At 45.9% G+C, this 27,362-nt stretch overlaps 3 protein-coding genes across 7 annotated transcripts; 1 reads left to right on the plus strand and 2 right to left on the minus strand.

Annotated features, from left to right (window-relative positions):
- The first annotated feature begins 1,841 nt into the window (after window positions 1-1,841).
- On the plus strand, window positions 1,842-15,674 carry LOC128418551 (gilatoxin-like). Of its 2 annotated transcripts, none has more exons than XM_053398323.1 (6): window positions 1,842-2,119; window positions 10,222-10,309; window positions 11,055-11,208; window positions 13,184-13,428; window positions 13,790-13,926; window positions 15,074-15,674. In XM_053398323.1, the coding sequence occupies exons 2-6, from the start codon at window positions 10,258-10,260 to the stop codon at window positions 15,266-15,268; spliced, it is 783 nt and encodes a 260-aa protein (XP_053254298.1). In that variant the 5' UTR covers window positions 1,842-2,119; window positions 10,222-10,257; the 3' UTR covers window positions 15,269-15,674. The 2 variants fall into 2 exon arrangements, with proteins under 2 accessions (XP_053254298.1, XP_053254297.1); XM_053398322.1 differs by lacking the exon at window positions 1,842-2,119 and adding an exon at window positions 9,064-9,423.
- LOC128418553 (vomeronasal type-2 receptor 26-like) lies at window positions 4,540-5,394 on the minus strand. The gene has a single exon (XM_053398324.1). It carries the CDS (start codon window positions 5,303-5,305, stop codon window positions 4,553-4,555), a length of 753 nt encoding a protein of 250 aa, XP_053254299.1. The 5' UTR covers window positions 5,306-5,394; the 3' UTR covers window positions 4,540-4,552.
- A 4,608-nt stretch (window positions 15,675-20,282) lies between the features above and the next one.
- Window positions 20,283-26,433, minus strand: LOC128418549 (SCAN domain-containing protein 1-like). 4 transcript variants are annotated; one of them, XM_053398318.1, is made up of 3 exons: window positions 26,410-26,433; window positions 23,434-24,419; window positions 20,283-21,809 (listed from the first exon to the last, which is right to left on the minus strand). In XM_053398318.1, the coding sequence occupies exon 2, from the start codon at window positions 24,317-24,319 to the stop codon at window positions 23,468-23,470; it is 852 nt and encodes a 283-aa protein (XP_053254293.1). In that variant the 5' UTR covers window positions 24,320-24,419; window positions 26,410-26,433; the 3' UTR covers window positions 20,283-21,809; window positions 23,434-23,467. The 4 variants fall into 4 exon arrangements, with proteins under 4 accessions (XP_053254293.1, XP_053254291.1, XP_053254292.1 ...); XM_053398316.1 differs by lacking the exon at window positions 26,410-26,433 and adding an exon at window positions 26,111-26,219; XM_053398317.1 differs by lacking the exon at window positions 26,410-26,433 and adding an exon at window positions 25,993-26,104.
- Between the last annotated feature and the right edge of the window lie 929 nt (window positions 26,434-27,362).

The raw sequence follows: 27,362 nt of genomic DNA on the forward strand, positions 1-27,362 counted from the left end.
AGAACGAATTAAGTTTTTAACCTGAGGTACCACTGTATAGTTTAACAACCACGACAACAATACGTATAATAGTATCACATATTGAAATGTTATTGATAATAATTTAACAACCATTTCCCATTTGGCCGGTGAATGGAATGCCATTTCCATAGTCTTCCTTGATGCTACCTCTAAGTGACTTACCAGATTCCAGCCCATCAGTGCTATGCACAGGTGGTTTATGCTGGGAACATGCATACATTATTTTACCCTGAGTTGGATCCAAGATGAAAAATGTGAATTTCAAAACAAAAAGCAGAGCACACAGAGAACACAAACATAAACTACGTGTTTGTATAGTCAAGCAATGCCTTGGCCACATTCTTACCAATTTGGTTGGAGATCTGGCCAGGTAGACACCGGACACATTTGAAGCAGCAGCTGGGCCTTCCCCTTTCAGCCACTTTTCTAAATCCAGGGAGGCAGCTCTCACTGCAGATGGAGCGCGGATGCTAAAGAAGTGCAGGAGGAAATACAGTTTAAAAAATGGCTGTTTTGCAAACTATGGTATTCAACCACGTATTGGCAGATTCATACTTGATTTGGCACACTTGCACAATGAGCCCACTTCCCCAAAAGATTGGGCACTGCGTTAAGGAAAATGACAGGGCAATGCACAACCTCAATTTGCACTATTTGATTGTGGAGGACTCCCTGGTCCTCAATGAAGAAGAAGAAGAAGAGTTTGGATTTGATATCCCGCCTTTCACTCCCCTTCAGGAGTCTCAAAGCGGCTAACAATCTCCTTTCCCTTCCTCCCCCACAACAAACACTCTGTGAGGTGAGTGGGGCTGAGAGACTTCAAAGAAGTGTGACTGGCCCAAGGTCACCCAGCAGCTGCATGTGGAGGAGCAGAGACGCGAACCCGGTTCCCCAGATTACATGACTACCGCTCTTAACCACTACACCACACTGGCTCTCTACTGGGTTAACTGTGCCCCTGAAGGACCAGGTGCGCAGCCTGGGAGTCATTTTGGACTCACAGCTGTCCATGGAGGCGCAGGTCAATTCTGTATCCAGGGCAGCTGTCTACCAGCTCCACCTAGTATGCAGGCTGAGACCCTACCTGCCCGCGGACTGTCTCACCAGTGGTGCATGCTCTAGTTATCCCCCGCTTGGACTACTGCAATGCACTCTACGTGGGGCTACCTTTGAAGGTGACCCGGAAACTACAACTAATCCAGAATGCAGCAGCTAGACTGGTGACTGGGAATGGCCACCAAGACCATATAACACCGGTCTTGAAAGACCTGCATTGGTTCTCAGTACGTTTCCGAGCACAATTCAGTGTTGGTGTTGAACTTTAAAGCCCTAAATGGCCTTGGCCCAGTATACCTGAAGGAGCGTCTCCACCCCCATCGTTCTGCCCAGATGCTGAGGTCCAGCGCTGAGGGCCTTCTGGCGGTTCCCTCATTGCGAGAAACAAAGCTACAGGGAACCAGACAGAGAGCCTTCTCGGTAGTGGCGCCTGCCCTGTGGAACGCCCTCCCATCAGATGTCAAAGAGATAAACAACTACCTAACATTTAGAAGACATCTGAAGGGAAGTTTTTAATGGGTGACATTTTAATGTATTTTTCATCTTTGTTGGAAGCCGCCCAGAGTGGCTGAGTACAAATAATAAATTATTATTATTATATGTGAATTCCCCAGCATTTTAGTGTCAATTTTGATTAATATACACATCTTTATATGCAATTTCCTCTAAAAATGTGTTGTTGTATGTTATTTTCACTAATACTTGATTTTTTAAAAAGAACAACTTAATGTATGCATTTCTATAGACATTACTTGACTGGAGAATTTTGGAGGATGGCTGTGTTTCTGCTAATGCATTATTTTGGAAATTAGGCAGATTTGCCTTTAAATGCAAACTGAATCCAATTTCTCCCCAATTTCTAGGAGGGACAGAGCTGTGTTTGCCACGTGGCGTGCCTTGAGCCTCCTTGACTAACCGGCTGGCTGCCATCAGATGTTGCACAAGTTGCAGGAGCTGTTACCCTGAACAACTAAAAGAGGCTCCTGGGAGGCTGGAGGAACATCGCTGGAACAATTCTTGGGTTGGGGCAACTGACTAAAAGGTTTTAAAAGGTTTTAAATGGTTCACATTTTGGTTCCTCTGCTTCGTTTTTGTTGGGTTGGTGTTGGTTAAATGTTTAGCCGTGTTTAGCAGTTATTTTAATTTGGGTATAACTGTAAACTGTTGATTATTGTTGTTATTATTATTATCAGTATTGTTGTTGTTATTGGTTTCTATTGATTTGTTGGTTTGTTTGTTGCTTGTACAGGATATTTTGTTTTTAAAAGGTTTGTTGTGTTTTTATATACCGTATTTTTCGCCCTATAGGGCACACTGGCCCATAGGACGCACCTCATTTTGGGGGGGGGGAATGAATAAAAAAAATTATTCCCCCCCAGCCGTGGGGCTGGGGTGGGGGAAGCCCGAGTTTCCCCCGACCCCAGCCCCCAGAACAGGCTGCTATCCGCAAGCCTTGCGAGCCCGGGGGGAGTTCCCCTGGGCGCGCAAGGCTTGCGGACACCTGCGCAAAGCACGGGGCGTCCTCCGGAGGGCGCCCCGTGCTCCGGGCTGCCGCCTGCAAGCCTTGCGCGCCCGTGGGAACTCCCGCCAGGCTTGCAAGGCTTGCGGATAGCTTCCTGAAGCCTGGAGAGCGAGAGGGGTCGGTGCGCACCAACGCCTCTCGCTCTCCAGGCTTCAGCGAAAGCCTGCATTTGCCCCATAGGATGCACACACATTTCCCCTTCAATTTTGGAGGGGGAAAAGTGCATCCTATAGGGCGAAAAATATGGTATATTGTAAGCTGCCAAGAGTTGCTGGGGAAACACAGCCAGATGGGCAGGATATAAATTATATAATTATTATTAACTACTCTGAGTTGTGTGAAGGTAATAGGGATCTCCCAAGAACTCACAGGACCCTTAGCAAACTACAGTTCTCATGATTATTTGAGGGAAACCATAACTGTCTGAAGTAGAATGTACTGCTTTAAATCTATAACACATATGGGGCCTTGATCCAGCCCCATAAACCATCTACTTTACCTCACTTGGGTGGAGCACCCAGAGCAGAGTCTTTCTTGAGTCTCACCTGCCCTAATCGTTCCTTCCAGACAACCTTAGCATCATCAAAGAAGAAGTCTTGGCCACGGTGCTTCACTCCTCCAACTTTCACACTAACCAGGGAGCTGTTAGGGAGCACGATCCAATTGAAAATATCATAAGTAGCTGTGGAATCTCCATTCTCATCAAAATAAACCTCCTCTCCAGCACTGTTATTGAATCGGACCTTTTTCAGAAATGTGTGGAGCTGAGGGCAGAGATTGCAAGGGAGGGAGAAATCTCTCTTCATTAAAGTATGATTTAATCATTATGACTGCCAACTGATAGAGGTAAAGCTAAAGGTACCCCTGCCCGTACGGGCCTGTCTTGACAGACTCTAGGGTTGTGCGCTCATCTCACTCTATAAGCCGGGAGCCAGCGCTGTTCGCAGACACTTCCGGGTCACGTGGCCAGCGTGACGAAGCTGCTCTGGCGAGCCAGCGCAGCACACGGAAACGCCATTTACCTTCCCGCTAGTAAGCGGTCCCTATTTATCTACTTGCACCCAGGGGTGCTTTCGAACTGCTAGGTTGGCAGGCGCTGGGACCGAGCAACGGGAGCGCACCCCGCCGCGGGGATTCGAACCGCCGACCATGCGATCGGCAAGTCCTGGGCGCTGAGGTTTTACCCACAGCGCCACCCGCGTCCCTAACTGATAGAGGAGCTTACTTAAATAAACTGACTGTCCCACATTTAGCTAGTGAATGAATGAATTTATTAATTTTGGTCACAGACCAGTTCCAGGTCACAAACAATATCAGGGGAGTCATAAAACATGATAAGGGTACATTCATTTAGCAACTTGATTCATCATGTTTAAACTAATATGAATATTGTAAAATGTGACTCTGGTGCATGTTTGTATTAGTGGCTTGAAAGCCAGAGAGGGCATCTCCCCCCACTGTGTTTCAAACTGCACTTGCGGAACAATGCTCTGATTTCCTCTATACATATTATCCAGGATATATTTAAAACCGTATGGTGCCTTTGCTAATGCATTGAATGAATATTATAATCTATTCAGGGCCTATTGCAGCTAATAGCCCTGAGGAATCAGGTGATTTGGAGCGCCAATGAAGTCCCTCTTGGTCTCATTTAAAGACGTCTCCTCAAAGTGTCTACCCTTTTTCAGCCACTTGCCTTATCTCTTCTCCCTCTTACCTGCCTGCTTTGGAAATTGAAAAACATATTAGACTACATCAAATGCCTCCGGCCTTGGGATCCTTGTCTGTATACTCCATAACCTGAAACCACAGGCCTGTGTGGACCACCCCGTTTGCCTCTGATACCACTGGGCCCTGACAAATCATGTGGGGACCCCATACGCAATGATGAGGCTATCAAACCATCTCTGGCATTGTTGAGAACTCTCCTCTGTCTCAGATACATTATTTGTGTCATAATACCTGCCATGGGGGTAGAAGGCCTTTTCTCCTCCTCCTTCCCCCTCCTCCTCCAGTATAATGATATCTCATTTCCATCAGTGCATGGGCTACTGCATAGACCGCATTGTAAATGCTATAGCTCTGCCACACGGTGTTGATATCAAAAACTGAAACAGGAAGGCTGTCCAGTCGTTCCCTTTCAGTGCATTTTCTTTTCCCATACTTTGGGACTGAGTAGGGAGGAGGCATCACACAGTCAAAGGCAGAACCCCAGAAATACTTCATGAAAACATCGTTTGGATATTTTTTAGGGTTCACGGACTGAAGGAAGTCTCGAAATTGTGGGATTTCCGCCTTATGAACTGCAAAGGACAAAGCGTCCTGGAATGGGTCTGAGTCTGGGTTGTATAGGCGGGAACCTGCAGTAAAATCCCACTGGGCTGTGATGATCCAGATCTTGCCTCTCGTTCGGAGATTTCGGCTGAGAAGTTGTAACTGAAAGAAGTGACTGGTGCTGCCATAAAACACAGTCACATTGACTGAGGACTTTGTGAGGGCATCTTCCATACTATGAATGGTTTTCATAGCTAGGCTCTTCCTGTTGTACATCTTTAAGATGAATTCAGCGCAAACTCCATTTTTCTGCATTTCACCTTCCAAGACCTGGAGGAACTTCTCACTGTTATCGTCACCTGTAAAAACTACTCCAATCCACGTCCAGCGGAAGTGAAGGATCAGCTTGATGATCCCAGTGAACTGAGTCATGTCACTGGGGACTGTCCGATACAGAAAAGGGAATTGGACCTTATCGCTCAGGATAGGATCAGATGAGCCGTAACTGATCTATGGAAAAAAGGGGGATATTTCTTGCTGGTTTATATTGTTTTTGAGTAGGAATAGAACCTTCCAACCATTTTGTGTTCAATTTTTGTTTTTAAAATTGTGGCTTTTAAATGTAGGAATCTGGCAATTCACTAGATATATAAACTTAACTAGGACTGTGCTCTCCTTCTCCTTCTTATTGACTAAAAGGTTGACAGTGTGGGATAAATCAGGCGCAAAAAACCAGCATGCTTAACTCTAATTAATGCATGAAGGGGTTAAGACCATAGACTAAGCTGTCCTGCCAAGCTTATCTTGGGAGGAAGACTTACCAAACTCTTTGTTCTCTCTCTTCCACTGTGTGAACCCTACTGTCAAACTGCAAGTTGGTCAGTAAATCACACCGTTCAAAGTTGTAGTTAACTCTTTATTAGCAAGAATATGATCTTCACAGGCTTGGCTGAGTTTCAGGCCAAATGAGCACAACAGCTTATTACCTGTAGCAGTTACTTCATGAGATCATTTGCCAAGACTAAGGGTCACTGCCTCCCCACAGCTGTCAGTGTCTCCTTCTCCCCAATTGTTGTTTAGTCGTGTCCGACTCTTCATGACCCCATGGACCAGAGCATGCCAGAGCCTCTTCCAAGTGATCAGAGACTGCTCCTGCATGCAGACTGCCTTTGCTCCTCCCATTTCATGTCTCTCCTGGTTCTGGGAGTCAGAGGGTGAAGGGAGCTTGCTGCTGCTGCAGCAGCAGCTGGGAGAAATCCCTGTGACTTTTCAGCAGTCTGACTCATGTGTGCCACTGGACCTCCCTCCTCCCACTCACCTGCTTCAGCTTCCCCCTCTGATTCTTGACTTCTCTCTGCCACAGATTCTCCCAGCTCACTAAGCCCTGTTACCCCCTTCAGATTCTGACACCTCCTCTTCTCAGTCTTCTCCCTCTTCTCCCTCTGACCTTTCAGCATTGTCTCACCATCACTCCCCAGACTCTGAGCCATTTTCCTTTGGTGGTTCCTCCATTGGTTCCTCCCACCATTCCTCTCTGTCCAATCAGTCCATTACACCTACTAGCAAGGAGACTTAGTCTGGATGTTCCAAATTTATACTGAGTTGCTTAAGCAGGCCATCTTTGTGCTTCTATACAAATAATTTAGAAACATTTACCATTTTGGAACCTAAGTTATACTGTTGGTCTTTTATTGCTGCTGTTCAGAAAAGCACATGAACCTGACCTTTGAAGAGTTTGTAAGTAAACCATTTTTAACTCACCAGATGTGTGGTCTCTTTCTATGCTAAGGGAAGTGGGGAGCTTTAGAAGCAACTTAGAAGGTGATACGGAAAGGGGGGGGCATGTGTCATTTGGTCACACTCCTATTTGGTTGCTCCAATATTTTGAAGTCAGAGAATGTGTCAATTACAGCAACAGAGCACAGAGCCAAACTCACCTGAGGTACCTTGGAGCTCTGCAACATGTTGCTCATATCAGTAGTTGACTCGGATGTCAGAGCCCCAATGACGGCTGCCAGCTTGCTCTGCCCATGGCAATGATAGTTGGGGATGGTTTTATCCTTTGGACTTTTGCTGACCAGGCTGTCATAAGATGGCCTCCCGTAGGAGTAATAAAGATCATATGCGCTGGGAGGCAGGGGGAGCACGGAAGGAGTCCAGTTCCTCTCAGATAAAATGCTAACAGTGGCCTCATGGTTCTTTCTCATGTCGTGACTATCTTCATAGAGCTGAAATCCCAAGGAGACATTGGGAAAGAGATGAGAGTCCTTGTTGAACTCTTCCACTGCAAACACAAAGGCCAGGACGTGCTGGTAGTTCTTCTTGAGTTTTCTGCATTGGGACAGTGAACCTATTGTGAACTGCCCTAGAAATATTCGGTTAAAAATGTGCTAGACAGACAGATGGTACTCAGAAGGGCATTGAGATGATTTTGCTACGCCTCAGGGATAACGCACCCCCAACCCCCCTAATTTCATACAGTATGTATGCATAGATAGATGGGTAGATACTGTACCAAAGAAACAAGAACAGCATCTTTACAGGTGTTAAGACTTCTGAGTAACTGTTCCTTTGTTAGCAAGATTGCAGGTTAATATTTAAAAAGGTAAAGGACCCCAGTCAAAGGCGACTGTGGGGTTGCGGCGCTCATCTCACTTTCAGGCCAAGGGAGCCAACGTTTGTCCACAGACAGCTTTCCGGGTCATGTGGCCAGCATGACTAAACCACAGAAACCAGAGTGCACAGAAATGCCGTTTACTTTCCTGTCACAGCAGTATCTATTTATTAACTTGAACTCGTATGCTTTCAAACTGCTAGGTTGGCAGGAGCTGGGACAGAGGAGCTCACCCCATTGCACAGATTTGAACCGCCGACCTTCTGATCAGCAAGCTCAAGAGGCTCAGTGGTTTAGACCACAGCACCACCCGCTCCCACAGGCTGGCAGGCAGATGTTTTGTGAATGGGAGCTAATGGTATGGGGATGATCTCTTGATAGCTGGGGATCTGTCTGCCCTTTTCAAATGAAATGCTGACCAGTACTTGAAGGAGGATGACACCCCTCTAGGTAAGGGAAGAGGGCAGGGACGAGCAGATGTGCATAGGTGCGAGAGAGAAACAGCAGTAAAAGATTTCTCCTTTTGGGAGGGAGAGGGAGAGAGAGAGAGAGAGAGAGAGAGATTATACACTGAGGGCAAACTACACAAGACAGCAATTCTTGTTTTAAAAAGTAAATTGTAAAAAAAGTACGGTAAATAACCTGGAAGAAATATTCTCTACAGAAGCTGGGCATTGCTGCTTGCAGAAATCTTTAGACCATTAAAAACAAACAGACACTGAATCTCTAGCAGCGTAATATACAGGGTGAGTCCTTTAAAAGAGGCCCTGTGGATACAGAGTACACATGTTCCACAGGCCCTCTTTAAAAGACTCACCCTGTATTTTAGTAAATTGGAAATATTAGGGATTTGTGTATTGGCTCTCTGACCACACACATAAAGAGATGTCTTTCAACTATATGCCACTGAAGAAGACTTTATAGGTTGAAACACGTATGGCATGCTTTCTGAAATATGTCTGTTGTGAACAATCTTTACCTTCTGGATTTCAAAGTTTTGAGCAACAATAACTTTGTATTTTATTGCTGTGGTTCAGTTAGCACTTGAAAGACATACTCAGTCAATATAGTTAGACATTTTAGAATATATTTATGTGATATTTCACACTGTGTCTACATTGCAGTGTTGTGAAGTCACATAAAATTGTTCATTCTGTTGATCGCTAGCCATAGACTTGCTTCTGTAAAGTTTTTCAATTCTTTCACACCTACATGATAGAAATATATCCTATGCACTTAGGCCTTGACTTCATTCATTCACTTGTATGTACTGATTGCTCGAGAAACCACTTCTTATCTCATCTGCGATAACATCATAGACTTGATACAGATAGGTAGCCGTGTTGGTCTGCCATAGTCAAAACAAAAAATTTTTTCCCTTCCAGTAGCACCTTAAAGACCAACTAAGTTAGTTCTTGGTATGAGCTTTCGTGTGCATGCACAGTGTATCTGAAGAAGTGTACATGCACACGAAAGCTCATACCAAGAACTAACTTAGTTGGTCTTTAAGGTGCTACTGGAAGGAAAAAATTTTTTTGTTTTGATCATAGACTTGAGTCTGGCTATACAGAGATTGATAAATTCAGATGATACATTCTGGTTTCCTGAAACAGTGTTAAATACTTACTGACTGACTGTTGCAGAGGAGAAAGGCTGTGGAGCACTTCGGAATTGTTCCTGTTCACCACTTAAAATATTATGGGATAAAAGACCACCAATAATATGGGCCCCATCTCTAGAGTAGCCTTCAGTGTAGCTTTTCTTAGGAGTACACAGGGTTTCCTCTCTCATAGCCACAGCAGTGGGGAAAAGCAGTGTGATAAGGATCAAGGACAACATAAGGGCACAGTCAGAGGATCTGAGAGAGCAAGTTCAATGTGGTCCAGCACCACAGCCGCTCTATTCTGAGCCCCAGAGTGGGTCTACAGTGAGCAAGGTGGAAGATATTGGCTTTGTTCTATAGACAGAAGCCTTGTCTGACATAATAAGGGCATGTTTACACCCAGATTCCTGGCCCTTTCAACAACTCTCATTCTTGTTATTGCTTACCAGAGTCCCCTCTGGGTGGACCTCCTTGCGTTGATCATAGTCATTGCAGTGATTCCACCTCCCTGCCCAACGCAGATGCTCCCTGCTGCTCCCCATGGCCTAGCTCCTTTCACAAATATGTTTATGCTGATGTGCCCCTGTACTGTGGGGACAAGGAATGAAGCAACAGCTTGGAGCACCTGTGCCCACACCAAGTTCCCTGCAGGCTGAGGTCATCTTCAGAGGCCTTGCTCTGGCCTGCTCCATGTTCCTCCAACGTTGGAGGCTGGAAACACTGACCTTTTGTTGGTGGTGATTTCACCACAAGGTCCCCGGGTGGGTTGCAAATACAATATTAAATCAGTTAATCAGTTACTTTGTTATCTTAGTGAAATCAGTGCCCCATCTTTGAGGTTGCCATGAGACGGCATCCTGTTTTGCCATTCTAGGAGGAAAGTGCTGGCTCTGCTTCTGTTCAGATTAAGTCCAGGGCTTATGCTTATTCTCTCTCTCTCTCTCTCTCTCTCTCTCTCTCTCAAGCTGCCTAGTTGAGCCAGGTGTGGACTGCTGAGAACGTGGCACCCGCTAGACACCTGGGCTGTGACCTCGGGGTGTAGATAAAACAAAGGAGTCGAGGTGCTGAGCCAAAAAAAGAGAACTCTTATCACATTTTCTTAATCACAGAACTTGTTCTCTACTTTCCAAGGTAGGCACAGACACTTCGCCACGCAGATCTGCTGCTATGGAACTCGCCAAATCGCTGCGCATCTTTCTGTTCCTCCTGCTGTCTTTTGGTAAGAGAACTGGTGGCAATGGGATGTGGACCTCGGAAGGGCGGTGGTGGTCTAGATGCATCATAGGAACACAGGAAGCTGCTTTCTCCTGAGCCCGGACCATTAGTCCATCTAGCTCTGTATTGCCTATGCCAGCGCTCTCCAAATTTGCGTCTTTATTGGGCTGCCTTTCCAGGTGAGCCCCACTGCCACAAGGTCCTGTACACAGAGAGGCTTTGTATTCGTGGTCAACCACAGGTGGAAGGTATTTTTATACTGGTTTTTTTGTGTGTGTTGTATCACAATTAAGTGTTTTAAATTTGTTGTTAATAAAAAAATATTATTATTATTAATTATTATTATTACTCATTACTCATTATATGTTAGCCTGCCCCTTATATAGAGAACCAAGAGATTGCTTTCTGAAAAGCTTTCTTCGCACATGCAAACAGGTACACTCTGGCATAAATGGTCTGGTTTATTTTGAGTGACAATAATAGCTCTCTGTGCTATTATAAATTGTTGCGATTCGAAGGTTTAATTTGAAAACAAGCTGGATTTGAGTTTGCTGATGTCTCTGGTAACCTCTCTACTAGATCATGGATGTTGGCTCATATTGTGGATGTACATATCTGTATGGTTTTATTGGTACTGTTGCTGTGGGTTTGTCCTGGCCTATGGCTAGAACAACTTATATTGATTGAAGGGTATTCTAATGAAGAACGTTGGTCACCATCCCAGTGAGCTTTCTTGGTCTGTGTTGCAGTGTCAGCGCACCGTAACCGGATCATTGGAGGCGAGGAGTGCCCTACAAATAATCATTCTTGGCTCGCTCTGCTCTACGACTCTGACACGCTTCTATGCTCTGGAATGTTGATTACCCCCAACTGGGTGCTCACGGCTGCTCACTGCTACATTTGGTGAGGAAAATGTATGGTAAAAATCCATTGCCAGGTCTCTGGCTATGCTTCAAGGTGCTTCTTAGGATCTTTAGTGATCAGAATGTGCGTTTTGAAGGGATCTCATTAGGGCAGAGCTTTGCTTTTACATAGCACCATTATCAGGCTTCAGACAATCTGATCCCCCTCCCTCATGGCTGGCAGCAAGAAATGGGAAAACAAGAAGTTCTTACCAAAGGTAATTTATTCAATATTCACACAGAGAGACGCATGATGGCGCCTCTTGGATAATGGCGTTGCTCCGAGTAAAGTCCCACCCCCTCCATCTGTCCTATTATACGCCATCCCTATCCAGCTCACCTGAGCTTTCTGTTCTATTTTCAGTGCACACCAGACCTGGAAGGGGGTGGTCTGGCATGCTTTCCAAAGACACTGAATGTCACCTGTCTCTCCTCTGGTGCTTCTTCTTCTTCCTCCTGCTGCTCTCCCAGTATTTCCCAGCTTCTCCTTGCTGCAGCCTCTGAACTATGACCTTCTGCAGACCACTGTTCTAAATCCACACGGTGTCCCTCTTCTCTGGGAATTGCAGGAGGAAGGGGGTTGGTCTCCACCATTCCTCCTCAGCAGTGGCGTAGCGTGGGTTGTCAGCACCCGGGGAAAGGCAAGTAATTTGCGCCCCCTAACCTGTGGATTTGCCCTAACCCCCAGATGTTGCGCCCGGTGCGGCCGGCCCCCCCTGCACCCCCCCACACTACGCCACTGCTCCTCAGTCCAGTCCCTGACAACCATAACAGTTCACCATGCGCATTACGGTCACATCTTGCGGGCATTGAGCTTGTGCAGTTTCAACCATACATGGCTGAAGGCGGGCCAGTGAGAGAGCTTAAAAGTTCTTTTTGCACCAAACCAGCTTGCAGTTATCCAGCATGGGAAGAGCTTTGAAGCTCTCTCTGCCTTGCTGATGGGTAAGGCTTGCTCCGCACGCTGGTCCAAGGAAGGCTCTTGCAAGATCTTGCAGTGCTGTGCAAGCTCCCACAGATCTCATGCTAGCCTCCCGTGGGGCAGAACTAGAAATTGTTTACTTTGTTTACTCTATCTATCTATCATCTATCTATCTATCTATCTATCTATCTATCTATCTATCATCATCTGTCTGTCTGTCTATCTATTTATTTCCTTATTGACAAAATCAACACAGAAAGTATATGCACAAATGATTAGCTACGGACAGAACAATTCTGAATATTCAGTATATAAATCCATTCCATAACTTGTTTATTTATCTGTTGTTCACTTAGAAAATATTTAAGTCCTACTATTTTATCCCACATTCAGAGAAGCATGTGTGAGTGGTGCAGACAGATCTGATTTAAAAAAAAAAAAATTAGTTGAAGCTGACTGCCATTGACTCTGGCTCCACCTGCTGGTGGCCTCCCTGAGTTGCCCTACCAGTCTCAATGGGCATCAGCCACCACTGCCCAGTGCCACTCTTTAGGTGTAGGGACAGCATCATTGCTTGGCAACACCCATGCACAAGAGGGAGATAGTGATAGGCTAGAGGCACACAAAATCTTTAGAAGAAACCAAAACCCTAGAGCAGGCATGTCCAACAGGTAGATCACTGGTAGATCATCGGCTCCCCCCAAAGAAGCTGAACAACTGTGGCTCCCCTAAAAAAAAGCTCAACATTTTACCTCCTCCCTGAAAAAACTCAACAACTTTGACCCAAACCCCCAAAAGGGGGTAGATCACTGCAAATTTTTAACTCTGTGAGTAGATCACAGTCTCTTGGGAGTTGGCCACCCCTGCCCTAGAGGGGTAGAGAACTAGGGTGGCCGTGTGCCCTGCTTTACAGTGGGCAGTCCTTTATTTGAAGATCTCACCAGCTTCAGGCCAGAGTCCATGACAGATATCCACTCCAAACAACAGTGAGACCAACCTGTCCATTCAGGCCTTGCTTTGAGAAAGTCCTGTGGTCTTTGCTTTTGTCTTCTAGTGGAAACATCCAGGTAAGGCTCGGAGCACACAACAAAGATGACTATGAGCAGTTAAGAGTCAGCACATTGAAGAAATGCCCCGGTGACAATTGCTCGTGTTTTACCGATGACATCATGCTGATCAAACTGAACAGCTCTGCTGTCATGACTAGCCGTGTGTCTACCATCAACTTGCCCTCCAGCTGCTCCCCGGTGGGAACAGATTGCACTGTGATGGGCTGGGGCACAACCACCACTCCTGAAGGTAAGTGCTGTTGGCAGAGTAGCAACATTGCAGCTAGGAAGTAGACTCCAGAGAGCAGCAAGGTCGGGTATTTGTCAAGACATCAAAACTGGCAAAGGCACGGCTTCTTCAACAAGACTGCTATCCTCACTTTACACGGAGCACCTGGGAAGGTTGATGCCTGAAAGGATTATTGGTTTGGATTCTTCGTCCTCACAATTTAAGTGGGCCCACTGAGCTCGTATGCTCCAAAGTCTCCAAAATCCTGGAGGTGGCACTGCACATAGCCAGATTTGGAAAAACGCGACTATCCTTGTCACCTGCAAATGTGATCTCTCACAAGCATCTAACTAGACAATCCTGGCTTCCATTTTGTTTTCAGAGACATATCCTGACGTTCCTTATTGTGTTAACATTACAATATTTGACAACCTTGTGTGTGAGGCGGCTTACCCATGGGACGTGACCGACAACATGTTTTGTGCAGGATACTTTGACGGAGGCAAAGATTCATGCCGGGTAAGGATATGCCAATTGTGAGCAGGATTGCTAAGTAAGGATCAGGCCTGGCAGATGGGGTGGGAACGGGGGAGCCTGAGGCTTAAAATCTGTTTCCTCGCCCTCAATGTGCTTTTCTGTACTTGCCTTCTCCATGTATGGTATTATTACATGGAGATGTTGCTTCTCATGCCATGGAACCAGTCTTCCTTAGGAATTCCCAGGGTGAAACTCATGGCCACGTTGACTGTGGCCATAGGTAGTGCCGTTTTTCTAGAAGAAGGGGTCCAAGAACTCATGAACACCTCCCTCTTTCTCTTAGAATGGCAATGGCGCCCACCTGAGAGGTGCTGGAACTGAGTTCCTGCGAGTTCCCCCTGAAGAAAAGCCCTGTCCATAAGGTCCTTTTGTCACACACATCTGTGGAGCTGTCTGGAAGCCTTAGCAGGAGAAACAAGTGGGAATGTGAATGGGCAATAGAGCAAACTGGGTGGAGCTGGTTTACGGAGGGTACAGCTAGCAATGGCACTATGGTTGCTTCCAGACTGCCACGAGATTCAATCACATACCAACAAATTCAGGCCGTACAATTAAAGCTGTTTTGGCACTCTTGCAAAACACAACTGCTTCCCCAGAAGATCGGACATTTTTCAATAAGGAAAGTGAAGGGAAAATACATTGGAAAGTGTGTGGTGATCCTTGTTTGACGCAACAAAGAAATCAAGATGGGTGCTCAATAAGTAGGCCACCTGGAAGTGAACTTTGCTCTGAAGACCAGTTGCTCGGGAACATGAGTAGGAGAGGGCTAATGTATCTGTGCCCCACCTGTGGACTTCTCAGAAGCATCTGGTTTTCCACTATGCAGGGCTGGCCCAGGACATTTTGGCACCTGAGGCGAACCACAAAATGGCGCCTCCCTCCCTGCCAGGGAAGAAGGGGTGGGTGAAGCTCTCCATCAGGAACAAGGGGCAGGGGGAATAAAGATCTACATCAAGATCTGCTGCGCTATGGATCCTGCCACCTGAGGTAGTTGCTTCACCTTGCCTCGTGGATGGGCTGGCCCTGCCACTGTGGGAAATGGGATGATGGGCTAGACAGGCCTTTGAACTGATCCGGCAAGGCTCTTCCTACATTTCTTGTGATAGCTCATCATTTGTTCTCTCAACAGGGTGATTCTGGGGGACCCCTTATCTGTGGTGATGGAGGCCTCCAAGGTGTGGTCTCTTTGGGGGGCTTCCCTTGCGCTGAGCCTGGTGAACCTGGCATCTACATCAAGATCTGCAAATTTCTTGAGTGGATCCGTACTACTATAGCGGAGAATACATTTAAGTCTGGTGCCTGTAAGGATGGAATATTCCAGTAGAAACCTCTTGAGCAACATGAGGGGGGATAACTTAGCTACAACTGCCTCCTTTCCTCCATGCCTTAAGACTGCAGGCCTAGGCATATTTTATCCTGGGAGTAAGACTCATTGAACACGGTGGTACTTACTTTAAGTAAACATGGAGAGGATGGTGCTGTGCAACACCATGCCCCATCTTGAAATCCTGATCTGGTACACATTTACTTAACAGTAAGTCACACTAAACCAAATGAGACCTGTTCCCAGGAGAATTAGCATAGGTTGGTGATCCTATTGTTGTGATGCATGAATTATTCCCTCCCTCAGTGCTAAAATATTGAATCTTCTGATTACGTAACAACCATAGTTTCCGTACAAACTTCTTGCTCTGAAAGCTAACACCTGAAAAATAAAGTAATCAGCAGAATTTAAGTGTCCATCTCGTTTTCTGATCTGATGCAGTTGGCAGACAGCCCTGACAAGGAGATGTAGAATAGCGTCTTCCCCCTCTAAATGTGCTTATCCCCACGAGGCTTAATCTTATCCTCAAGAACAGAAACTTGATAAGGAAGAACGTCTGATTAGTCATCTTTGATGTATCAGAACCAGGAACCAGGATGAACCAATTAATTGTTCTTAAGCCTCAAAGAGCTAGTTGTGTCATGGAGGACTTAACTCACGGTGCCCAATGTGGTGCCCTTTCTGCAAATGCAGAAAGATCTACCAAAGCGTTAATAAGATTCTTTTATGGGAAAGGGGGCCAACACATACCGGCAGCCTCCCAGGTCTTTGCTGCCAAAATACTATCACAATTGTTATATGGATCCCAGATCTGCAGCTTTAAAAACCTTACTCTCTTAGAGGCATTCCAAACTAAGTTTTTCCGCTGCCTGCTGGGGATCCCCTCTTGCGTATCCAACATAGCGGTCCGTTTGGAGGTTGGGCAAATGCCTATCAGTACTTGGATATGGATATTGAAGATCCATTATTGGCTAAAGCTTATTTTCTTCCCGGTTGGGCTGGCACCTTTAACCTTATTAGATACCTACCAATCCAGATGGAAAGCTACACTGCTGGAAAAGCTTAAAGGCTTGGGGATCCCACAGCAGACCCTGATAGCGACAGGCTTCGAGAAAGCTAGGACTACAATTCGCCAGCGTATCTGGGACGTAAAATTACAATGCCACATGAGCGAAATGATCAAACATCCAGCAATAAGGGACCATGGGAGAGGTTTCTCTCCAGCTAACTATCTGTCAGGTCTTCAGGTACCCAAATACAGACGGTCTTTTACCCTCGCCAGATTTAACGTTCTCCCTTCTGCCTTACTTCAGGGCAGATTTGAGGGTAAACCATACACAGCATGGGTCTGCCCTTGTGGCTCGTTGGAAGTTGAAACTGCTTCACATGTACTATTACGTTGTCGTCTTAATGAGGATATACGTTTGACTTTTATTACACCTGTTTTGCAAAAGTCCAGGAAAGAATCGGAATACCATAGTTTAAAACTACTGCTAGAGGACAAGAATCCCAAGACTACGCTAAATGTAGCTAAATTCTGTGCGTCTGCAATCAATCGCAGGAAGCAAGTGGTATCCCATAATGCATAAACCCCTAAATGTTAATTACAGGGAGCACGCTAACCATTAATTTTAATTTTTATATTTAAATCCTTGTTATATTTATATTGTCCCTTGTATTTCTGATATTTTTTATGTTCTGTGATATTGTGTGTGTTGACGCTGGTCTGTGACCGTATTAATAAATTCATTGAATGTGGTGCCCTCCAGACATTTTGGTCTACAACTCCCATCATCCCTGACCATTCACCGTACTAGCTGGAGCTAATAGGGATTGTAGTCCAAAACTTTTCTAAGACACCATGCTGGCTCCCACTGGCTTACCTCATACACAGCTCCATTCTGTGCATGTATACTTAGAAGTAAGTGCCACTTTGTTCAGTGCGACTTACCCTCCTGCTTTTGCACGGGGCTGTAGACTTAGTCTCAGTCACTAGGCAGTTGCCTCAGGCAGCTGATTGTCATGAAAGAGCAGCCCATTGTTATTTAAGCTATTACAGTGGTACCTCGGGTTACATACGCTTCAGGTTACAGACTCTGCTAACCCAGAAATAGTACCTCGAGTTAAGAACTTTGCTTCAGGATCAGAACAGAAATCGTGCTCTGGTGGCGCGGCAGCAGCAGGAAGCCCCATTAGCTAAAATGGTGCTTCGGGTTAGGAACAGTTTCAGGTTAAGAACGGACCTCTGGAACGAATTAAGTACTTAACCCAAGGTACCACTGTATTATTATTGTACATTACCTGACAGGGAAGGAGCGAGGCACACGTGCAATTTTCCACCTTCGGTGCTAAAATATCCAGACTAGCCTTGGATAATATGTACCTTGACTTGGGCAAGACCATTTGCTGCTCTCCATCAGCAGAATATCTTGGTCTAGCCTTCCTCTAGGCTTTAAATATTAACTAAGTACAGTTAAATAGTGTACAGATAGACTGAGCCAACCTGGTCCCCTGGTTTGGGGGCTAGTCAAACTCTTTCTCAGTGGCTCCACCTGTTCAGGTGCTGAGGGAGGCCTTCATGGGCCCCTCCTTCCCCAGGCCCCACAGCTCCAAGTGGCTGGCCCCACAGAGAATCATCCTCTGGCACCCAGGTCCCAGGAGGGGCAAGTGGTCCTTGTGGGATTTTGTTTTGTTTTGACTCAGGTACAATATGAAATTAGCTTGACTGGCCTTGGGTTCTTATGGGTACTGTGACTTGCTGGTGGTTGGTCAAGTTGCTGCTCTGTGTCAGGCTGCCTCAGGAAGCAAAATGTCTTTGGCTGGTACTAGAAGGACTTGACCTTAACTCCTAGGGATTTTGTGTGCCCGTGTGATTTTTGTTAATTAAGGCACTATTTAGCCTGCATTGGCCTAAATCAAGTGTGGCCCTCGAGCCCTCTATCTGGTTCATGGGACTCTCCCCAGGCCACACCCCTCAGCAGCCCCAACTTCGTATCCTCCTTGCCTGACTGGAATATGGCTGCCTATAATGTTTCTTGTCTGCCTCCGTGGAGAACAGAAAGTGGTGTGTGCAGAAACCAGGCTACTATAAGGAGATAGAATTTATGCCCACTTTTGCCTTGGCACCCCACCCATTACTAGCCTATGGCCCCTGGAAGGTTGCTTAGGTGGGAGCGTGGCCCTCAAGTCTGAAAAAAAGATTCAGCACCCTTAGCCTAACATGTTTTAGCATGGTATTTCTTCTCAATTAACACATGTAGTGTGATTTAAAATTCCATTGCTTTGATTCGATCCTCAAAAGAGCCTTTGGCGTATTGCAATAGACTCACATTGCAGCTTCCCTATGAAGTCCTGTCACTCAAGGACTGCCATATTAAGGTCAGTTAACAATGTCCTGCAGAGTTTTGTGTTACTCAGAAGTTTTGTCTGCTTAACGCCAGCAAAAATCGATTCGACAAATTTAACTTCCTAGTGCCATAAAAACAAATACCTTTAAAAATGGAATTATTTGTGCCTGCTAGAAGCTCTCTAAGGGGTGGCTAATTAAGCGGCACTCTTCCTGTTCCTCTGCAGTCTGAAGCATCTCTGTGAGACTGTAACACACCAGGTGCCTGAAAAGGCTAAACCCCAGGAAGCCAATGGAAAGACACACCTCCCTGGCCTACAATTAGAAACTGGGGGGGGGGGGAAATGAAATGATCTCTCATGTGGCAGCAGCCAAAAGGAGAAATAAGTAATCATGAGCCAATTCCATGGGGTGGGACAGGAAGAGAAACAGAGGGAGGAAATAGCTGGTTGGTGAAACAGCTGCAGTGGCAAGGGAGCAAGCTGCAGCTGGCAGAAGCAAAGCACATGTATCAATTAGTCCTGCTCTAATTCTTTAGAAAAGTCTTTGGGGATCTCAACTTATGGCAAGACTTTTTAAAGTTTTCATGGTTTGGAAACGTTGCCTCAGTTGGAATGTGCTTTATCTTTTTGGGTAGATCAGAGGCGGCCAGCTTGTTTTGGGTCCATGGGCACTCTTGCATACCAGAGAAAGTGTTGAGACCTGTCTGCCCCCACAACCTATTAGGTTGGCTACAACCGTGCTTCTTTCAAGCCTAATTTCAGTCTTTGCGGGAAGGTGTGGCATTTTTTAGAATCATAAGAGTTGGAAGGGACCCCAAGGATCATCTAGTCCAACTCCCTGCAATGCAAGAATATGCAGCTGTCCCATACAGGGACTGAACCCGCAACCTTTTTAGCGTGTGGTTGGACACAAAATGTGGAAGATTTTTGTGTGTGCATGTGTGCAGTTTGAAAGCTGATAACGTGGAGTTTGGTTTCTAAGAAACCAAAAAATCTGCACTTTCAGTCCACTATCTTGATTCAAAATGGCAGCCAACTCTATCCATAGATGAAAACCTGCTCCTTGATCTCAGGAACCATCATGAAAAAGGTGGTTTATGGTATCTTCAGAGGTGTCCAAATGCAGAGATCGGACAAATTTCCAAATTATTTAGCAGATTTTTATGAGAGATTTAAAGGAATGGTTATATGAATCACATTGTGCAAGATCAAGCCAATATTAAGCACTTCTAGTTCCACAGAATGGAATCTGCTGACAGATAACATTCCCTTTGAAATTAATGGGACTTAAAAGTGCTTTGCTCGCCCAGAACTTTTTCAAAAGCAGATTTAGGACAGCCAAAAGTTGTACCTTCTCATAAAATCTGTAATTAACTGATGGAATTTGCTTTTGAGAACTGTAGCAGCAGCAACTAGTTGAAACAGGTTTTTCTAAAGTACTGGACAAATCCAGGTTTATCAAGGGCTATAATTTCCTCTATGGCTGCATACATCAGCATCTCGAGCACCAGTTGTTAATTGGAGGGTGTTCAATGTTGGACAGGATTAAGTAGCCTCTAGCATTCAAGACTACTCAAATCCCCTATTCTCTGAATATGGTGAAGTGACTGGGAAGAGCTCAAAATAGGAATTCTGAAGCAGAAGGGATGGTAACTCCAGACCACTGTGGGGGAAAGATCCTTTATTACATGTGCTCATCCACGGACATAACACACACACAAGAAATTTACACAAATGAAAGCAGGGCTAAAGTTCACCTGATACAAGGCGAAAGCGGAAGCTACATCACATCAGGACGAGTATCAAAAACCTAGTTTCTACAAGCAAGAAAACACTTTGCTCCCATTTCAACACACTAATACAAACCTGGGGGGAGCCGCAGAAAAGACCCTTCCCTTCCCACTCCATTCCTCAAATATGTTGCAGAAACAAAGCCCAGCTTGAAGCACTGAAGAATGCTTGATATCCAGCAAACAGCTGGTTCATCAAATCGTGACTACTTTGGCTCACAGATAAGTACTGTAGGCTTCAAATGCATTGACAAACTACTGAAAAATAGTTACAAGCAAGGAGGGAGAATTCTGTGGGTTATGAGGCCAGTCATGGTGGACCTTGGAGCCCATGTCTGCCTTTTTGACCAGTAACACAAACTCTCCCTTAAGCAAGCTTAATTTAAGGTTGCTGCATGGTGGCTTGTTCAAAATGCTTTTGAGTGGCTATACTCTTCAGGGATACCACAACATGAGAATCCCATGTAGGTCTGCCAGACTGCATGGCAAATCTCCATGCCAACAGCTCTGAGGGAGGTAGAGCAATGACACGGGGACTCACCACATGATCAAGGCAAACTACATTGGCAACAGCAGGGCTTGTATGATGTGGAAGTGTTTGAAAGCAGCAACTGCCTTGTACCTGCAACATACAGAGTTCGCCTCAGTTTATAGGGCTGTTGGATAGTGAGGAGCTAGGCCTGTGGCAGAAGCTCTGAATTCGCCAAAGGTGTTCAAAGTCTGCCCTGCCACACAAAATGTCTTGGGAGTGGTACAAAGTGACTTTTCAAGATTTCCCACACAAATTCTGACAGGATGAGCAGGGCAGGCCATCTTTCCAAATTAAGAGGCACCGCTCTGAACACAAAGCAAGGAGGGCAAACAGGGGAAAACATTATCTTGCCAATCATAAACTGATGGGAGGAGGGCATGGGAGACTGTTTGAGGAGTGGGGGAAGAGGTGAGGAAAAGGTGACTCAGATGCCTCAGACCAACCTGAGGCGGACTGGCAGGTATCATTTTCATCACAAGATCCTTCCCTTCTGCATCCTATCAGAATGCTCATATGTACATACATTCCAAAGTCACGCCCCCCCCCTTTTGAAAAGCTCTCAAGTTCCCTTCATGCTTTGTCCTTTCTCCAATTTATTCCCATGGCATTAGTGGACAGAGGGCATTCTTTAAGCTGCAAAAAGGACCAAGCAAGATTTTGAAATTCCCCTTCTTCTCCCCCTTATGTATACACAAAAAAAAGGTAAGATGATGTGAAGGGTTCTGCTCCAGTTAATGGTCTCCGTGCAGGGAAAGGCTGTGTAAAGGTCTTTTCATGCTCGGCAACTGCACAGTGATTTCTGAGTTCCTCTGGCCCATTTAGGTTTCCCCCGCTTGGCTTGGTAGATAACTAGGTCTTTGATTCTCTCAGTCTGTAAGGAAAACCAAGGACTCATCAGAAATGGTAAACAATTCCAGGAATGCAGAGCTGGCCAAATACATTCAGATGTTTAAAGCAGCCAGGTGAAATGGTGTGCCCAGAAAACCATGATACTCTGTATCTGACCATATGCTGTCCTTCCTAATCCTGGCACCTGAGATGGACAGCCTAATCCTTAATTATAGGTATCATCTATCTATTACTTACGTGAATAAATACACTAGCCTAAGAGTAACACTTTAAGTACAAAGCAACAAAGCAGCAGACTAGACTTTTTTTACAATGGCCTGGTTCACGTCACACTAAACCACAGGCAAAAACTGTGGTTTAATGTGAATGAGCTGGTGTGAATTTAATGTGATGTGCAAACCAGACTAATGCCTCTTTGAACCAAAATTTATTTATTTATTGCCCTTTCTTCAATTAAGTCAGGGTAGCATCTATGAGTTTCTCCACTCCACCCTGCCTGTTTTATCCTAACAACCCTATAAGATAGGTTATGGTGATAGTGCCTGGCACAAGTTACCTAGAGAGCTTCATTGCTGAATTGAACCTGGGCCTCCCTGGCCCTAATCTAACACTCTAAATCTGCCCGTCCACAACCTTTAGCCATCCAGATGTTGTGGAGACTCCAGCTCCCCTCAGCCCCAACCAAGATGGCCAATGGCCTCGGGTGATGGGAGTGGTAGTCCAGAAACATCTGGAGGGCACTATCTGGAAAGATGGCTGCTCCATCCATTGTGACACACTGTCATCAGGTAATTTTGCACCCACCCAAATTCTAAAACATATATATACCACAAGACCAGCCAACAACAGGCTCTGATGATAGCTCCCAAAATCTGTTTTCCGGCTGCCAATTCCCTCCCTCCAGCCTTTGACAGAGACCAGCATGGTTATTTTAATGCTCTCAGGTATAAGGATGCTGATTACCAGTGTATTTGTATCTGCATTAAGGAAAAAAACAAGGATACCATGTGGATCTCAAAACATCAGCACACAGAGGATAGCTTTCTTGGTTTGTTCTTCACAGACAACCATATTTTCTTAGCCTATGACCACCATACATGGGAAGCCCAGTTAAAGATTCAATGGCTACTCTTGTGGCTGAAAGTCAGTGAAGTTATACACTCACAAGTCAGTTAAACCTGTGCACACAGAGTTGTTCACATTTTCGATCTTAAAAAGTGGGTTGCCTCTGCAGAATGTAGCAGCAACTTCAAAAGATGCCTGTGTTTTCTTGGCTACTTTCACTGTGTAATAAGCGATAAGGGCTTTCTGGTAGTCCAAAGGTATTTACTTCCCACTTTGTCAGTCAAAATTCCTGTGCATATCAAAGTCACATGCACAGTCCTTCTAAAATCTAGTTTTTAACATTTCATCAGTTCATCACTCCCAGAAGCAGTAAATAGAGAGAACCCATAATGGCAACCAAGCATTCATAGGAGGAGCTCTTAACAGCTTGGCTCTTTACCATCTTGTGAAGTGCTGGGGAGAATTCAGCACACATGCAGGCCTAGAACCCATCCAATGCAGGTGCACTGCAATATTACTACTAACAGACCCCCAAGAAAATTTAAGCAATGTACTAATAATGGTCGCTTCCTGCTACCTACCAGTAACCAGTCCTGCTTGTCTGATTCAGTGACTTCAGCGGAGCCAACTCCTTGCTGAAGACCGTTGCCTTGCCCTTTCTGGGTAGGGCCGTCTCCCAGGCTCAGGGTGCAGAAACTGGTAGTCTTCTGCCAGGGCTACAGCCTCATCCCCATTTTCAGGGTGACGTTCCCGAACCCAGCGCTGGACATCCTCTGGGAGGAGGTTCAGGAACTGCTCGAGCACCAACTGCTCCACAATCTCCTCCTTGCTGCGGGCCTCTGGTTTCAACCACTGGAACAGCAGTTCCTGGAGTCGCTCATAGGCCACTTGGGGCCCTTCAGTCTCTTTGTAGGCAAAACCCCGGAAGCGTTTGCGTTGGTTCTCGGAGCCCACATTCGGCAGGCATGGGATGGCTTGCTCCACCTTGGCACATCCTCCAGCCCGGCCAGCAGCCAGACTGCTATGAGCCTGCTGAGCCTCCCCAAAGAGATCTGGCAGGAGCATGGCCCTTCCTGGCTCTCTGGCCTCCTGGCAGACATCCGGCATTTCTTTAAAGATGTCAGCATCACTATCATCATCCTCCATCATCCGCTTTGCCCCTTTCCCTTCTCCCAAGGGCAGCACTGGAACGGACACAGAAGCCTCTGCAGCAGGGGGCACCAAGGATTTTTCAGTTTTTGGTTTCTCTTCTTGTTTTACCTGCAGTCTTGGGGCTTGACACTGATCCGTAGGCTGCTGCGTCATCTCCGAATGTTCAGCTCCTCCTCCTGAACACTCACCAGCTGCTTTGGCCTCGCCTCTATCCAAGTCCTGATGCTCAGCCATGTTGGTGCTACCTGGATCCCTCTCCTTTGCAGGGTCACTGCAGGATGCATCCAGGCTCTGCTCATTCACCTTGGTGGCCATTTTCCACAACAAGGCTGTTTGCCAACCCTGCAGCTATGCTAGGATGTTTGGTGAACAGAGTACTCGATAGGTGCTGCTTTTTCTTTGCTTCAAGAAAACTCTGCAAAGGGCAAGGGGTGGAGGAAGAGAGAGAGAGAGCAATACAGACACAATTGATATTCAGGCTGTGCTTCAGCATCTGACAAAGACATATTCTGAAATCAAGGGACTTAAAGTTAGTCAAATTCACTGATTCCAATGGCATTACTAAGAGTATGACTTAATGCAGGGAGGGAGAACCTTTTTCAGCTTGAAGGCCACATGTCCCATATCAGTGGTGAGTGGGCACCAGAGGCAAAAGTGGGCCAAGCAACCAGTGTAAATGCCTATACACTAGCTAATCTATAGTAGGCTAATTTCTACACACATCCCTTTCTGTCCTCCATCCAAGCAAGCAAGAGTCATTTTCAGAATTCAAAGACACATTTCATGCAGACAAGAACATTCAAGGAGGGTGTGAAGGCCAGTGGAATGTATGGCTAGGAGGAGCAGACTGATTCCTGGAGGGCTGCATAAGGCCCTGGTCCTGAGGTTCCTTGTATGGTAATTTTGCCTGTATATTCATTCCAACATATGGCCAGTTCTGGCCAGTTTGATTCATGTGAGAAATAAAACAAAGAAAGATCTGATTACTCACACATGAGTGGAAAGGGAAGGCATCCCTGAAATGGCTAAATTGGGGAGATGGGAGAAGTACCAGAACTCCAAGCACCCCTATAGTTCAACTCCAAGCACCCCTATAGATGGAAAGGATTAGGCAGCAGGTGATGGAAAGATCTCTGCTCAAGCCTCTGAAGGGCAAACAGTTCTGTGCTATGAGCTAGATGCTGCTCCAGAATGCTCTCAAATGGGGAAAGCAGGCCCTTTAACAAAGTAGATCTGAATTTCCTCCCCGTTTCAATAATGTGACCTAATCAGTGTGTGTGAGATCCTATTATACAGCAAAATCAGTCCAACAGTAAGATCCTGGATCCCCCCCCTAATTTATTCTGTCCATCCCATTGGAAGATGAAAATGCTTACAAATTCAATAGAATGGATAAAATACCCTATCTTCAGAAGCCATTTGCACAAAACATTACAGCTTAGGTAAGTTTCCTTAATAGTCTTCCAGTAGGGCTTATTCCCAAGTAAATGTACCTGCGATTTCAGCATTTAATGTGATTTAAGGTGCTGCATATAAATAGAGAATGAGCGCCATTGCCTGCCCTGCTTTTCCTCACGGGGGTTAGAAAGAATTGCCTGTGCATTTTACGCACAACTGAAGCCAGGTGTTCCACTGAGGTCAATGAAGTTTGCTCTTCAGCCACGAAGCTTAGGGTTGCAGCATTAAAATCACACACACACACACACACACACACACACACAAGCACACGTATGTTCAGAAGAGTGGCATTCTGAAGCGCTCCAAACCTAGACAGGAAACCGATTCCGTCCTCGCGCATGAAAAAATCGGGGAAAATAAAAGTAAAAAAACCGACGCGGTTTCCGTTCCCTTTCTCAATGGGGAGCCCACGTAGGTTTTGCACGACGGGCCGCAGGCGCCCAAACTTATTGAAGCGTCGCTCTGGTGAGGACTGCTCGATTCAGATTCACTCCGCCTCAGTCAGAACAGCCTAATTCGGATTTACCCACCCCTGTTCCTTTAGCAACCAGAAGAGGAAAGGTTCAAAGGGAATGAAAGGAAGAAGCCGGTGCCAACTGCCCCCTCCCCCCGCATCCCTTTTGTTTTGATCTGGGCAGCTGCGCGTACCTTCACCCAGCCGAGGCCTCCTTCCAACACTCTGGTCCCGCCTCCGGAAGTTCCCCAGGTACTTCCGGGAGAGAGCGAGCAAGAAAGAGCCAATCGCGACTGACGCTTTCTACGCGAAGAAGCCGAACGCGGGAAAGGGCCATAGAGCTATACATTGTGAAGAACATTCAGGCTTTACTTGGACTGGTAAAAACAGGCTTAGAAAGCCGTTGGTCATTTTTTAAAAAGCGTGACGTGATCCATGACGTGGCCAGGAGGGGCGGGGAAAGCTCCAGAACCCACAACTGGGCAATACGTACTTTGGTGGTTGTTGGGGCTCCCCATGGGAGCGTTCGGGGAAACAGACAAAGAAAGAGGGCAGGGCATCATGGAGATTCGGAGGGTAGAGGGCATTTCCGTTTAAACGGTTTTTTTCCTCTTCCCCGGAAATGACGCTCATTTGTAATTCTCAGCCCCACCCACCACGACGCTCCCCTCCCACGTAGCTGGTGTTGTACAGGCAAGTCAGTGAGGTAGGCAAGCTATCTTTTAGGGAAGCGTGTCCCCCCACCTCAACACTCTCACAACCCCAGCAGCTTGAAGGCCTCTGCAGTACTTTTATTAATTTATTTCCCAAAATTTGTACACCCCTTGGTTCTTTTTTTAAAAAAACAACAAGCCTCGAAAGGGGTTTGCAAAAAGGCAAAACAGTAAAATCGAGAAAAAAATCGCAACCATGCTTTAAAACATACGAAAGTTAAAATACTAAAACATTAAAATTATCTCAGCTTTCCAAGCATCTAGGTAGGCTTGTCTACACAGGATTTTTTTTTTTTTTTTGCAGGCCCAAAAGTGGACAGTGAAGGCACCCGCTTGATCTCAGTAGGCAGGGAGTTTCCAAGTGCAGGTGCTGCCACACTAAATGATTCTCACAATTGCGGGATGGGTATTATGTGGCACCTACAGTAGTGCCAATTCCACCAATCCAAGTGGTCAAGTGGGCACGTGGGATAAGGCGATCTCCTAGGTAAACTGGTCCAAAATTGTTGAGGGCTTTATATGCTAACAGCAACATTCTGAACTTGGCCCAGTAGCAAATCGGCAACCAGTGTAGATCTCTGAACATGGGTGTTATAGGCCTCTTGTTGTCAGCAATTATACTGCAGCATTGTGCACTAGCTGCAGCTAGGAGATATTGCAGGGCAGCTTCAACCTTTGGTAAACATTACAAGTTGGACACGTATGCTTCTGCCAAGAAATCCTTCAGTAGGAG

Source organism: Podarcis raffonei, chromosome 8, assembly GCF_027172205.1.
Source record: "Podarcis raffonei isolate rPodRaf1 chromosome 8, rPodRaf1.pri, whole genome shotgun sequence".
NCBI classification, from domain to species: Eukaryota; Metazoa; Chordata; class Lepidosauria; order Squamata; family Lacertidae; genus Podarcis; species Podarcis raffonei.